General features: G+C 51.5%; 1 protein-coding gene across 1 annotated transcript in view; it reads left to right on the plus strand.

The window, feature by feature from the left end:
- The window catches only part of LOC104080798 (USP6 N-terminal-like protein), a gene marked incomplete at both ends in the record, with an annotated part of 13,303 nt that extends 967 nt beyond the window's left edge, over positions 1–12,336 (plus strand). The window contains 8 exons of the mRNA XM_009583310.1: positions 3,367–3,476; positions 4,421–4,469; positions 5,940–6,060; positions 7,003–7,097; positions 8,803–8,868; positions 10,283–10,382; positions 11,846–11,998; positions 12,193–12,336. Coding sequence (XP_009581605.1) covers positions 3,367–3,476; positions 4,421–4,469; positions 5,940–6,060; positions 7,003–7,097; positions 8,803–8,868; positions 10,283–10,382; positions 11,846–11,998; positions 12,193–12,336 — 838 coding nt within the window. The remainder of the gene's footprint in view (positions 1–3,366; positions 3,477–4,420; positions 4,470–5,939; positions 6,061–7,002; positions 7,098–8,802; positions 8,869–10,282; positions 10,383–11,845; positions 11,999–12,192) is intronic.
- Between the last annotated feature and the right edge of the window lie 9 nt (positions 12,337–12,345).

The raw sequence follows: 12,345 nt of genomic DNA on the forward strand, positions 1-12,345 counted from the left end.
TCAATCTTTTTATAACTGTCTTGAAAATTTCTATTAAAAATCACTATTAAAAATCAAATAAAAATAATTTTTCTATTAAAAATCACTTATTTTCTCTGCAGATAGGAGAAAAGCCTGCCTTGCAATGCTTCCTACCAGAGCACTGCATGCTGCAGGCTTGGATTCCTTGGTATAAAATAAGCAATTTCTGTAGCATGCATTGAACAAGAACCCGAGTGACGGGGCATGCTGTATTTTGTTATTTTTTATTTCAGGCATCTTGGCTCCTTTACACTGCCTCTTTCCATAGGCAGCGTGTGGAAGCCCTTGGTTGATAATTAACTTATTTTCCAAACATGTATTATGATTTAGCTTGCATCACGTACCCGGGCGAGGATCAGGGTGTCGTGGAGACAGTTATGTTTCGGAGGCAGGAGGTCGAGTGCTGCTTCCAGCAGGTGTTTCTAAAAATCCCTGCCTATTAAGCAGGATGATGTTAACGCTCATTACAGTTAGTCAAGCGTAGATGTTAATAACGAGATGCCGCTGGGATGGAGTCACGTGCAGGGGCTTGGGGAAGGCGGGCTGGGCTCACAGCAAAAAGCAGAGATAACGAAGCTCTCCCAGCACGCAGATTCTTATCATGCTCCCTCCCTCGAAGCTGTGCCGCACAGGCGGGGAAGCCATCCAAACAAATGAAAGTCACAAGGAGTTTATCTGTGCTCCAGAGGGGTCTGCGATAAACAGGAGCTTCAGGGCTAATAGGCTTTGCTGGATGCAAACCCCCTACAAGCTCATCTTAATCCTCCTCTTCTTTGGTGCCACCTGCCGCCAGTAATTAGCTCTCCCCTGATTTCCTCCAGAAGAGGCTCAGCGCAGGTCCTGGATGAGGGTTTTGCCTTCAAGAAGGGACCAAGTCTCAGCCCCAGCCCTGTGTGCTGGAGGGGCTGGTCCCAAGGCCACCCCGTTTCTCCTTGGGGCATGAACCATGGCACAAAAGCCTGGCTTTTGCATGTGCCTTGAGTTTTGAGCGTGCCACCTGGCACGTGCTAGGTGACTTCTCTTTTTTCATACCACTGCTCTCTCTACTGTAGAGATGTTGTCCCCTGTGCTCGGGCTGGTGGAGGAGCTACTTTTCCAGCCAAGCAGGATATCTTGCTCCCCGTGTCCATATTGCCTCTGGAGTGATGCAATTAAAAAGCCTGGTCCATTTGCTTCTGTAGTGCTTTATCTTATCCCAGCTGTCCTCCAAGTCCTCTCCATGCAAGTCTCCGAGTCTTTCTAAAGGCCATGGCAGCTCAGTTATCCCTGATGCTGCAGGAGCCCGAAGCTACCATGGGACGTGCCACACTTGGTTTCCATGTGGTTGTGATGTTCTGCCTCCCTGGGGTTTTATAGCCACAACCGAGAGGGCTTGAGGAGAGCTGAGAAGGCGGCAGGAGAAACGTGCTGGCCGTGGGGCAGAGCAGAGGCATCCTGGCTTTTACCCGCTGCTTTGTAAAAGGTCTCTGGGACGGGACCTCCAGCTTCCCAGCCTCTGCTCTGCGCTGGCTTGCAGGGCTCACAGTGCAATGAGCTCGGCAGAGCATCTGTGGAGCCCCTAGGTTACTTAAACAAGGGAAAAAAGGAGAACAACCCATCCTGGGCTTCTTGTTTACCGTCTGCAGAATTAATAAAGCCTCCTGGGTGCATGGAGGTGACAAAGTGCTGTGCAACCTACCTGCTACTCAGGCGCAGTGATTTAGAAAACTCCCAAAGCAGGGGTTTTTACAGTCTTTGGGAGATTTCTGTGTTGTTCTGGCAGGGAAAACAAGAGAGCCTTTAGCAGGGAAATTTGAACTGAAGTGACCCAGTGCATGTGAATAGTCATCTTGTCTCAGGTAGTCTGCCTGCTTTATAGAGGGCAAGGAGCCATCGGATGCAGAGAGCACAGTATTTACAGCAGGGAAATTATGTTGTTCATCAGATCTTCCTTCTGTCGTCACTTTTATCCTCCCTTGTCTTGTGCAGGCAAGAATTCAAAATAGCCCCTGCGCTGTTGCTCCTCCATACAGCTGCTTTCAAGGTTGGAGTTAATATTCCCGAGATGCTGTGACTGCTCTGAGCATCGGCTGTGCTGGGCACGTCTGGGTGCTAATGACCTTTTGATGTTCCCCAGAGCTGATGTGGCCACCTCGGGAGGTCAACAGCAGCCTGGAGGCACCTTGTATCAGGCTGACAAGCATTAGTAGGGTGGCAGCTGCTGGAGCAGATGATTAACTATCTGTGCAGATGTGCTATTTTCTGTCTCCTGTGTGAGCGAGGAGGGGTCCTGACCCGGGGCTCCAGGCAAGCTGGACTTGCTGCTCATCTCCGCTGCCCCTAATTGCCGCTGGATCTCAGGCTGCCTGAAGACAGTCACAAAATGTATTATTAACCCTGGAGATATTAAAGAAGGAGGGCAATTGCATGACCACCGGTGGTATCTAAAGGCTGTGAGATGAGATGCTTGGCTGTAGCATGATGGTCCTTGCCTGCATGCGCTGGGCTGAACAGGGTTACGAATGGGGCTGCAGTAGGATTCGTCCATTGAGCGTCTTGAGCTTGGGACTCTGAGGGCGCAATTGGTTGAGGTGGGCTTAGCTTTGGTTTGAATTTCCTTTTTTTGCAGTGGACTTCAGTCCTTTATCTGAGTGATGCTGCCTTAAATGATTAGCCAGCGTGGGGGGGAACCTGGCGATTCTTGGTTTTGAGTTTAGCTTCTGTTCTGGACTCTGCCAGTTCCTTAAAATTTGTACCAGTCCAAGGGAATACCCCAGAACTGCTTTTCTAGTGGAAACTCCTTAAACTTAAGATGATTCTCTTCTGCAGGGGAAGTAGTAGTTGGAGATCACTTCATAGAGTCCATCGTAACAGTTTGGACTTTATTATGACTGAGCCTTTGAAAAGCTCAGGGACTCGGTGCTTACGTGTGCGTGTTGGTTATAGAAGTGTATCGTTCCTTAAGCGCCAACAGAGGTCTCGATGCTTTATGACAGCCAGGCTGGGTACTGCAAAGAAATCAAAAGAAATCAGAGTGGAATTTAATTGTAAAGGTTTTAGATTCTGAAAACTCGGTGTCTGCATTGGAAGATGGGCGAAGGCTGGGTTGGCAGCTGCCGCTGTCGTAGCGTGTGAGCGTGGGGTCATCCCCTTCTCCCTGGGCCAGCAGCACAGCCGAGGGGCCGGGGATTCACCTCCGGGCTGCAGATCGTTGCTCGCTGCAAGACGGCAGTGTCCCCGAGTCGCTCTGCGATAGCTCTGTGCCGCTCACAAGCTGCAGGAAGCATGCCTTCTCGCTGCGTGGAGCGGGGCGTGGGCTGAGATGGTGTCTGACTCCTTCCTCTTGTCTGCCCCTCTCCCTTCCAGCAAATGAAAGAACAAGCAAAGAGCTTTTCATCGGAAATCAAGCAGATAGATTTGGATGTTAACCGCACCTTCCGAAACCACATCATGTTTCGGGATCGCTACGGGGTGAAGTGAGTACGGGAGGTTTCGCTGTACGGGCATCAGTGCCAGTGGGTGTGGGCTGGATGGGGTGGCCAGCAGCCCCCTGGCTTGGGGTGGCCACCAGCCCCCTGGCTCAGAGCAGCTCACAGGAGAGCAAAGCCATCTCTGCCTGCTCCACAAACCGTCAGCACGTGGTATGACCCACAGATGTTGGGCTGCTGATTCTCTCTTCGGACAGGTCCGTCCTGGACCACGTTCAGCCCCAGTTCCTGAGCCAAGCACCAGCCTGTTGCGGTGCCTTGTCCCCCAGGGTGCCAGGGGTGCAGTTGCAGAGGGCTTGGTTTGGGATGGCTGGGATGACGGGCTGGGTCTGTCGGGAGCTGGGTGGGATGGGGTGTACGTGGCCTCCACAACAGACGGGATTGGAGAGGTTTGACAAAGTGGCTTTGTCACTTGGATGAGTCACAGCTGGCTGCCCTCCACAGACATACAGTCTGCGAGGAAGCCTGCGCTGCGTATCTCCATGGGATGACTCCTTTAGCAAGGAGGGTAAGGAGAAAGGAATCTACTAATAAAACGGTGGCAGTGCTATCCCCCAGGACGTATAACACTTGATGCCTGGGTGGTTGCAAGTCTGTTAAAAACCCACCACCACTCCAAACCTGAAGAGCGGGTGTGTCAAACACAGCACGTGTGGGGATGTGCGTGTCTCTCCAGGAGACCTGCTGATGGAGCAGGCTGATTCAGCCCCGCTCCGCGGGGCCGCTGGTGACTCCCCGCTGAAGGAAGAGGTCCCATCCCACGGGCCCATCAAAGTGCTTTCTGGTTCTGTGAGCCCTGCTCCTTGCAAAAGGCATAAGTACCAGTTGGCTGGGTGCTTTCAGAGCCTTTGCTCTCTGTGCGTACGCGTTGGGGTGCACATGAAGCTGACGACCTCACGCTCAGGTGTTTTAATATCCTTCTTTCTCCCCAGGCAACAGGCACTCTTCCATGTCCTGTCAGCATACTCGGTTTATAACACCGTAAGTAGTAAATTAGTCCAGTTAAAGTGAATAGCGTTGTGCTTTATATATATATATAAAAAGATTTTAAAAAAGCTTTATATATATTTATATATGTGTATATATGTATGTTTGTGTGTGTGTATACATATATAGACACCCCCCCACATTTAGCCAGTGGTAATTCCAATTTTAAGTCCTAATACTGGTTTGTACAGACAGCTGCAAGACTCGCAGGCAGCACAAGACTCTTTGCACAGTTGTTTCATTCCCTTGTTCATTTTGTCACCTGGTAAATGACATCTGGCAGATGCGGTTTGGGCGAGTGTCAGCAAAGAACAAGGGATTGCCCTTTGGCTTTCCAGCAAGACTAACCTCCTGGCTGAAGGTCCGTCATGTTCTGACTTCTTGTCATAGACTGAATGGCATCCCTGTTGAAAACACTGATTTATTACAGCGAACCAGTCATTTTTAGCTGAAGGGCACAGGCAGAATAAGCCTAAATTAACAGCTGAACCTACTGCCTCCATCTCCAGGAGGGGACAATTACCCTAGAAAGTACAGAAGATGCTTGGGGGGGTAGTCAAGGAAACAAAGACCCTGCCTTCCCTCATACCAGATAAATGCTTACCAGATTTATTTATTCTTTAATTACTTCAGTGCTCATGTGGCTGAAGGAATCCAAAACAGTATCGGAGCCACATGCTGTTTATCATCCCATCCCCTATTCCTTGAAGTAGCTGCAGGCACCTCTTGTGTTGGGGTTTCTGTCCCTCGCTCTCCAGGCTTGAGCAGGGCTGGTGGGGGGAGCGGCGGGGGGGCCGCATTACCTGCAAGCCCCTCACCTCCCGCTGGAGGACCTGCTCGAGCGGGTCTGGAGGAGGGCCATAGAAATGGTCAGAGGGCTGGAACCTCTGCCCTGAAGAAAGGCTGAGAGCTGGGGATGAAGAGAAGGCTCCAGGGAGACCTTATTGCAGCCTTTCGATATGTAAAAGGGGTTTGTGAGAAAGACAGAAAGACTTTTTACCAGGGCCTGTAGTGCCAGGAGAAGGGGCAACGGTTTTAAACTGAAAGAGGGTAGGTTTAGATTGGCCATAAGGAAGACATTTTTTACAATGAGGGTGGTGAGATGCTGGAACAGGTTGCCCAGAGAAGCTGTGGGTGCCCCGTCATTGCAAGTGTTCAAGGCCAGGTTGGACGGGGCTCTGAGCAACCTGATCTAGTGAAAGATGTCCCTGCCCATGGCAGGGGGTTGGACAAGATGATCTTCAAAGGTCCCTTCCAACCCAAACCACTCTGTGAGTCAGTGACATGGTAGATGCTGTAGACATACAGGAGCTGTGAATTTGGGCATAAACGGTCAAGACCTTGAAATGGGACAGACTTGGAAAGAGAGGGAAGCACAGGCAGCCCGACCTGCTTCTGCAGCTTTAGCATCATGGTGGGGTCCGACGGCATGGCAGCACGTGTGCCCCTCTTTGCCTCTTGCAGGAAGTGAGCTACTGCCAAGGGATGAGCCAGATCGCAGCCATCCTCCTGATGTACTTAAACGAAGAGGATGCATTTTGGGCACTGGCACAGCTGCTGACCAACCAGCGGCACGCCATGCACGGTAAGGCTGGGGTGGGATGCGGATGGGGGCTCTTGCGACGGGAGGGAAGGCTGTTCAGGTTGGTCGGTAGGGCCTCGTTTCTCCTCACGTACTTGTTTAAAGCGGGTAAGGCTTAATTATGTGCCGACGCAACCCGACTACGGAGCTGAACTTCACTCGTGGAGGCAGACAAGTTCACCAGAGAAAAATGTGGCTTATCGGCACTGAGCTTTAGCGTTCAGTAATTAACACTTTCACAGAGGTGCTGTCTTCCCTCCAGAGTGCCTTGCCCTTGGCAATCAATTAACTCAAGGTTGCGAGTTTTTAAGAAGTCTCACAGAAGTACATTCAAGAGCCATCATGTAATGCTCCTTTTTTAGCGTGCCACAAGCTACGTGCCCTTGTGTTTTTATGAAGATGTAATTCCACCAAATGTGCTGTATTGTTTTACTTCAAACACATTAAAGATCCTTTCATCTTACTTGCGGTTAGCAGTATGCTATGCGCAGAGCGTTATTTTTTGAGCGGAGGGCTAAGCCTCATGGCTTGATAACTCTGGACAGTCTTAAGCGCGTGTCCTGCTAGATTACAGGGCGCTGCACAAACAGTGAGGTGTTCAAACATCTTCAGCTTTTCTCTTGGTAAGCACCGAGGTGTGTCCAGAGAGGTCTTGGCCACGCCAGCTCTCCGGCGGGCGGGCGGTGGGGAGGTGAGCGGGTCTGCTCTGCGGGGCTGGGGTGGGGAGGACCGGCGGGGCTTGGTGCTGAGGGTGCTGTCGCCCACCTAGATGGGGTGAAGGGGGGGCTCTGGGAGGGATGCCGAGGGAGGTAGCTGGGCGCACTGTGGTCCAGCTGACTTCAACAGGCAACGGAGGGGGTGACTTTCTAGAAAATCAGGCTGCCCATGTGACTTTTCCAGAGCTTTTCTGATTATTTTTTTTTTCTCTCATCTTTTCTTGTTAAGGTTTTTTCATTCCTGGGTTCCCGAAGCTGCAGAGGTTTCAGGCTCACCACGAGCAGATTTTAAGCAAACTGTTTCCCAAACTGAAGAAGCACATGGTATCTCTTTGCTGTCTGTCTCCCCATACTAATATCGCATTTTAATGCTAAAGCAATTAGTGTAGTATTCTGCCAAATAGATGCACCACTGAACATATTTCTAACCGCGTAGGACTGCTTCAGCTGCAAAGAGCGTTTATTAAATGGGGTGCCTGAATCTTGCTGAGGCGCATGGTTATCATTTGCTCGCTGGTCATCATTAGCGTAGGGGCTGCTAAAATCTAAAGGCTTCCTTAGGAAAGCCAGGCAGGAAGGCTCACGGAGCCTGCAGCAAGAGGAGCTGTTGCATACAGCAGCGAGGCTGGGCTGTGTTCTTACACCAGCTGCAAAGCCTGAAGGGTGATGCTGGACTGTCTGGAGTCTTAATTCAATAGTTATTAGCCCCAAGTGCTTGCATTTAATGGTTTTGCTGCTGTTTAAAGACAGGAGGCGTGTAAGATTTGCTGTGTTTTGTTGCTTGGGCACGTCCAGTTGTTTTTTTCTCTAGCAGATGGTACAAGCCCATTTGGTGGCTGGAGAAGCATCTGCAGGACACATCGACTGCAGTCTAACGTCTAGGCGACTATTTTGCAACACCTGCTCCCTTTTTTTTCCCCCTTGCCCCCCCCTTGCATTTGCTGTAGACGGTTAGTATTCAGTGGCCAGGCTCCTCAAGGTTTCTTACACTCCCAAGGGGCTCGGTGGCCCGGCTCCAGGAAAAGCTGTTTATATTGCCATCATGTGCAACAGCTCTTGCTTCGTGCTGCAAATGAGCCAGCCCTGGCCGTAAAAGTGAAACAGAGCCAGGACAGGTTTTCACTTAATTATAGCCATGGGCGTGGGGAAACCTGGGCGGGCAGGATGGGAATAACTCTCTGAAAGCTGCTCGTGCCTCCTGCCTCCCAGGGGCTCCCCAGGCCTGCAGGTGCCCAGCACCAGCTGAAAGCAAAGACCGGAGCCGGCCGTTAATCCCATGGGCCTCTTTCTCTTCCCATCCCCGCCGCTTTGCTGGCTTTGCAGCAGTGGTCACATTGACTTTGTGCTCGTGCAGGGCGCTGTGCATCCCAGCACCAGCCGTGCCACGCCGTCAGCCGTGCCAGAAAAAGCAAAGCTGCATGCGAGCGCTGCACCAGGCGCCAGACAGGGATAGAAAAGTGATAGACTGGGGTGATGGTGGTGAGGTTTTTAAGAGTTTTCCTTCGCCTGCCAGGCTGTCCGGCTCCTGCAGCAGCCATGCCATGCAAATGAGGTAGTGCTAGCAAAGCTGGCTTGACTGTGCGGGTCTGGATTTACCTGTGGGGTACTTGGGGTTAATCATTTTTGTGGTGCTCCAAGAGACTTGAGCATGGGAATTGCTATGGAAACAAAAATGGTAGTCTGCAAGGAGTGCGTGGTTTGGGTTCCTGGAAGGTTTTTGTAAATCCCTGGAGTAGATACTAGGCCAGAAAAGCTTCTCCTAGCAATCCCTCTCCAAAGTTGTGGCTGAAGTCTGGCCGCGTCGAGGACCAGGTTCAATGAGTATCTTGGGCAAAGGGCCAAAGCAGGGCTTCAACATCGGTATTTAAAGCCGGGGTTTTGTTGGGAGACAAACCGCAGCCAGATCCTGCACCCAGACCCCAGCATTAATAAACCAACCAGCCAACCTCCCCAAAAGCCCTATGAGTTGCTTGAACCTCCAGCAGCCAGCCCGGTGAAACGCCCGTCTCTCTTTGCTGTCTCCTCCTAGGACAAGGAGCAGATGACTACGGGGATTTACACGACCAAGTGGTTCCTGCAGTGTTTCATTGACCGGGTGAGGATGCTCTGCGGGTTGCGTGCTGCTCTGCCGCTTGCGTGCATGGTTAATCTGCCGGGTTTTTTGAAAAAGTATCATGATTTGAAGAAGGTGTTAATATTTTATAAGGTGGGATATTACACACACTCTCGTAAGGCAAAAGAATTAATAAGGGAGAAGCTAAAAATAACTGCATGTCACTGATGACAAGCAAATTCAAGAAGCGGTTGCTGGGAGGTGGCTCAGCAGCAGCGGTATGAGCTTCAAAGTCGGGAGAGATCTTTCTCCTGCCCACTGGCACTGCTGCAAAGGCAATTAACCTCACTTTGGCTCTGGAAACAACGTAGGGAGAAGAAGAGCTGGAGGCACAAGCCTGTACAAAGAGCACTGCAGCAGCTACAGGCAAAGGAGCGGGCTGGGCACTGGAGACACATGAAAGCGTGAGAAAATTACCCTGATTTGTCCAGAGCTGATTTGCCAGTCCTGAGCCAAGACTACTTTATTTTTAGGGGCAGCGTTGTGCACGACACACTTGAACGCAAGATCCGGACTTGCTAATGTTTAGGACATTTGTGTGTCCCCAGTCGCAATTTTCTGCTGCCCCATCTCCTGTAAAGCAGCGGATGACCTCTTCCCCTTGAGAGGGAACTCACTGCTTTGCAGTCTGTCACTAAAAGCTGTATGAAATGCAGAATCCCTTTAACTGCAGCAACATGTGGTAAAAGAGCTGCAACGGCCAGTTGTGCCAAACTCTGGAGAGTAAGCGCAGCATCCTAAATTTGAACTTAAATGTCACACTAGAACTAGTATTAATTTCTGTGTTGTGAGATGCCTTAAATCTTTGCTGGGAGATGATGGGCTGCTCCATCATTTTGGATGTCAGTTCGCTTCTGTTTGTCAGATTGGGTCCGGGTGCAAATGAAAAACCTCTTGCAGAGGTTCTTCTAGCAGAAATAAGCCTGTGTGTAAGGAAGACACTTCTCTAGGCACCAAAGGAGTGATTTTTTAATGCTTGGTGAAGCACTGTTGGGCCTTCAGACCTATCCCCCTTCATCTGTTTGGGCAACTTGGCTGGATACAGGAGTGGTTTTGTGCACCCGCAAGGCTGAAAGATGATGATGCTCTCTCCAGGGTAGCGGAATCCATGTGCTAGTATGCCTGTGCGGAAAGTTTCTCCTTTTTCTGCATTCACGGCTGGGTTTTAAGTACTTTCCCAGCCACCCAAGGGTGTTAGCTTTAAGGCAGAACCATAGACGATAAAATAGGTTTTTGTGTTATAGATGAATCCTGGACATTCAATGCCTCATCCTGTTATGTGTTTTGGTGTGAGGGGACATAGTGATGCCACCAACCTCTGTATCATCATCCCATCCATCAGTGCTAATGAGTGTGGCGCTAACAAGCTGGGGTTTTTTTTGTGTGTTTGAAACAGACCCCCTTCACCCTCACCTTGCGGCTGTGGGATATCTACATTCTGGAAGGAGAGCGGGTGCTGACGGCCATGGCTTACACCATCCTCAAGCTGCACAAAAGTAAGGTCCCAGCAGAGCGCGTCTCGTATGGCAGAGGTGGCACCGTGCGGGGCCACCCTTGTGCTGCCGACCCGGGAAGCCTTGCTGGCCACTGCTGGCCTGCTCGGTGCCCTGCGCTGGCCCCAAAAGGCACAGTCCTGTGCTGCTGGTCCGGGGAGGAAATGAGATGCCGTGAGGGTTGAAATCCTGCACTCGGCGCACAGCAAACCCCACCTGAAACGCTCCCAGCTGCCTTTTCTTGCGTGCTATGCCCCATATCTTTTATCAGTGTGCTTTTAGGGGCAATGCAGCCAGCAACCCATCTGTCTGCAAAGGTCTATGTGGCAGTTCAGCTGAAAAGGCTGTAGAGGGAGAAATAAATCCATTAATATACTTCTAAAATGACCAAAACCTGGTTTTCTTACACAACATTAAGGCAGCGATGTTTCTACCTCGAGATCTTTGGGACTTTGAACCCCTCCGCTCCCATAAGCTAGCAGCCTTGCTTTGTTGCCCTGTTAGGTCTTTAATCTGGGACAGGAGCGATGCTGATATTGCACGCTGGGAACCTTTGGGCCAGTGGGATTTATGGGACGGCATGTGTTGGCTTCTGCAAACAGCCACCCTGCTCTTCCTTCAGTTGAATGAAGAACAGGCTATCCAGAAATACATCTTCAAGTATCCCGTTTTGTTTGCAAAGACTGGGAAACTGGCAGGCAGCCAGGCTGTGAAATCATCTCTCCTCCTTGAGGAATGTGTGGTGTGGATCAAGCATCCCTGTCTGCGTCCTGTTCCTGCCTGCATCCCATCCCTGCCTGCATCCCTCGCGTGGGTCGGCATCCCTGCCTGCATCCCTGTTTTGGGCCATTTCTGGAAGTTCTCACCAATACCTCTAGGAGGAGGAAAAGCTCCATGAGATAGACCCCGAGCAGCAGCCGTTCAGTCTGACGCTCGGGGTCTATCTCATGGAGCTTTTCCTCCTCCTAGAGGTATTGGTGAGAACTTCCAGAAATGGCCCAAAACGTGCATCCCGGTCAGCATAGGTCCCAGCCCCAGCATCGTCCTGCCATTGCTGAGCTACTGCCCAGAGGCGGCACAGATACGTAAATGTCTCGACAACCCTGAGCAACAGTGGGAGAGAGGCAAAAACGTTCAGGTCTATCTCATGGAGCTTTTCCTCCTCCTAGAGGTATTGGTGAGAACTTCCAGAAATGGCCCAAAACGTGCATCCCGGTCAGCATAGGTCCCAGCCCCAGCATCGTCCTGCCATTGCTGAGCTACTGCCCAGAGGCGGCACAGATACGTAAATGTCTCGACAACCCTGAGCAACAGTGGGAGAGAGGCAAAAACGTTCAGGCTGTCCCACCCCGGAGTGGGAACAGCAGCGCAGAATCCCAGATAAAACCAAAGCAATGCAGCCCACACTTGTTCTACCCTGCAATGTGGCCGTGCCGCTGCCATTACTCCTTTCTACCATCCCCCAGAGCGCTTGCTGAAGATGACGCTGGAAGATTTACGGGAATTTCTGCAGGAGAAAATTGCCGCTTCCCTGCAGTACGAGGACGATGCCGTCATTGAGCAACTGCAGGTGTCGATGACGGAACTGCGCAAGATGAAGTTCGACCTCCCCCCGCCAGGTGGGTAGAGGGGAAGGCGGGCAGCCCAGCGGCAGCGGCCGGTGGCACCCGTGTCCCCTGGGGACCAGACTGGGAGCCGGGGCAGCCAGAAGGGCTGGCACCTGCTGGGTGCAGCATCTGCCTTCCCCGCCGGATGCAAAAATGAACTGATGCAGAGTTTGGGTTTCATTTTGTTTCCTCTGCTTCCAATGCAGCAAAGCCTGAGGAGTTCCCACGGAAACCCCTGGGCCTGGAGCTCTCCCTCAACCCCGTAGCCGTGAAGGCCAACGTGGCGGCCAATGGCCAGAACGGCCGGGTGGGCGAGCACCCCCTGGACAGGGAGCCCCATCCCCACAGGGGCCCCCGGG

Source organism: Fulmarus glacialis, unplaced genomic scaffold (genome assembly GCF_000690835.1).
Source record: "Fulmarus glacialis isolate BGI_N327 unplaced genomic scaffold, ASM69083v1 scaffold23068, whole genome shotgun sequence".
Classification (NCBI taxonomy): domain Eukaryota; kingdom Metazoa; phylum Chordata; class Aves; order Procellariiformes; family Procellariidae; genus Fulmarus; species Fulmarus glacialis.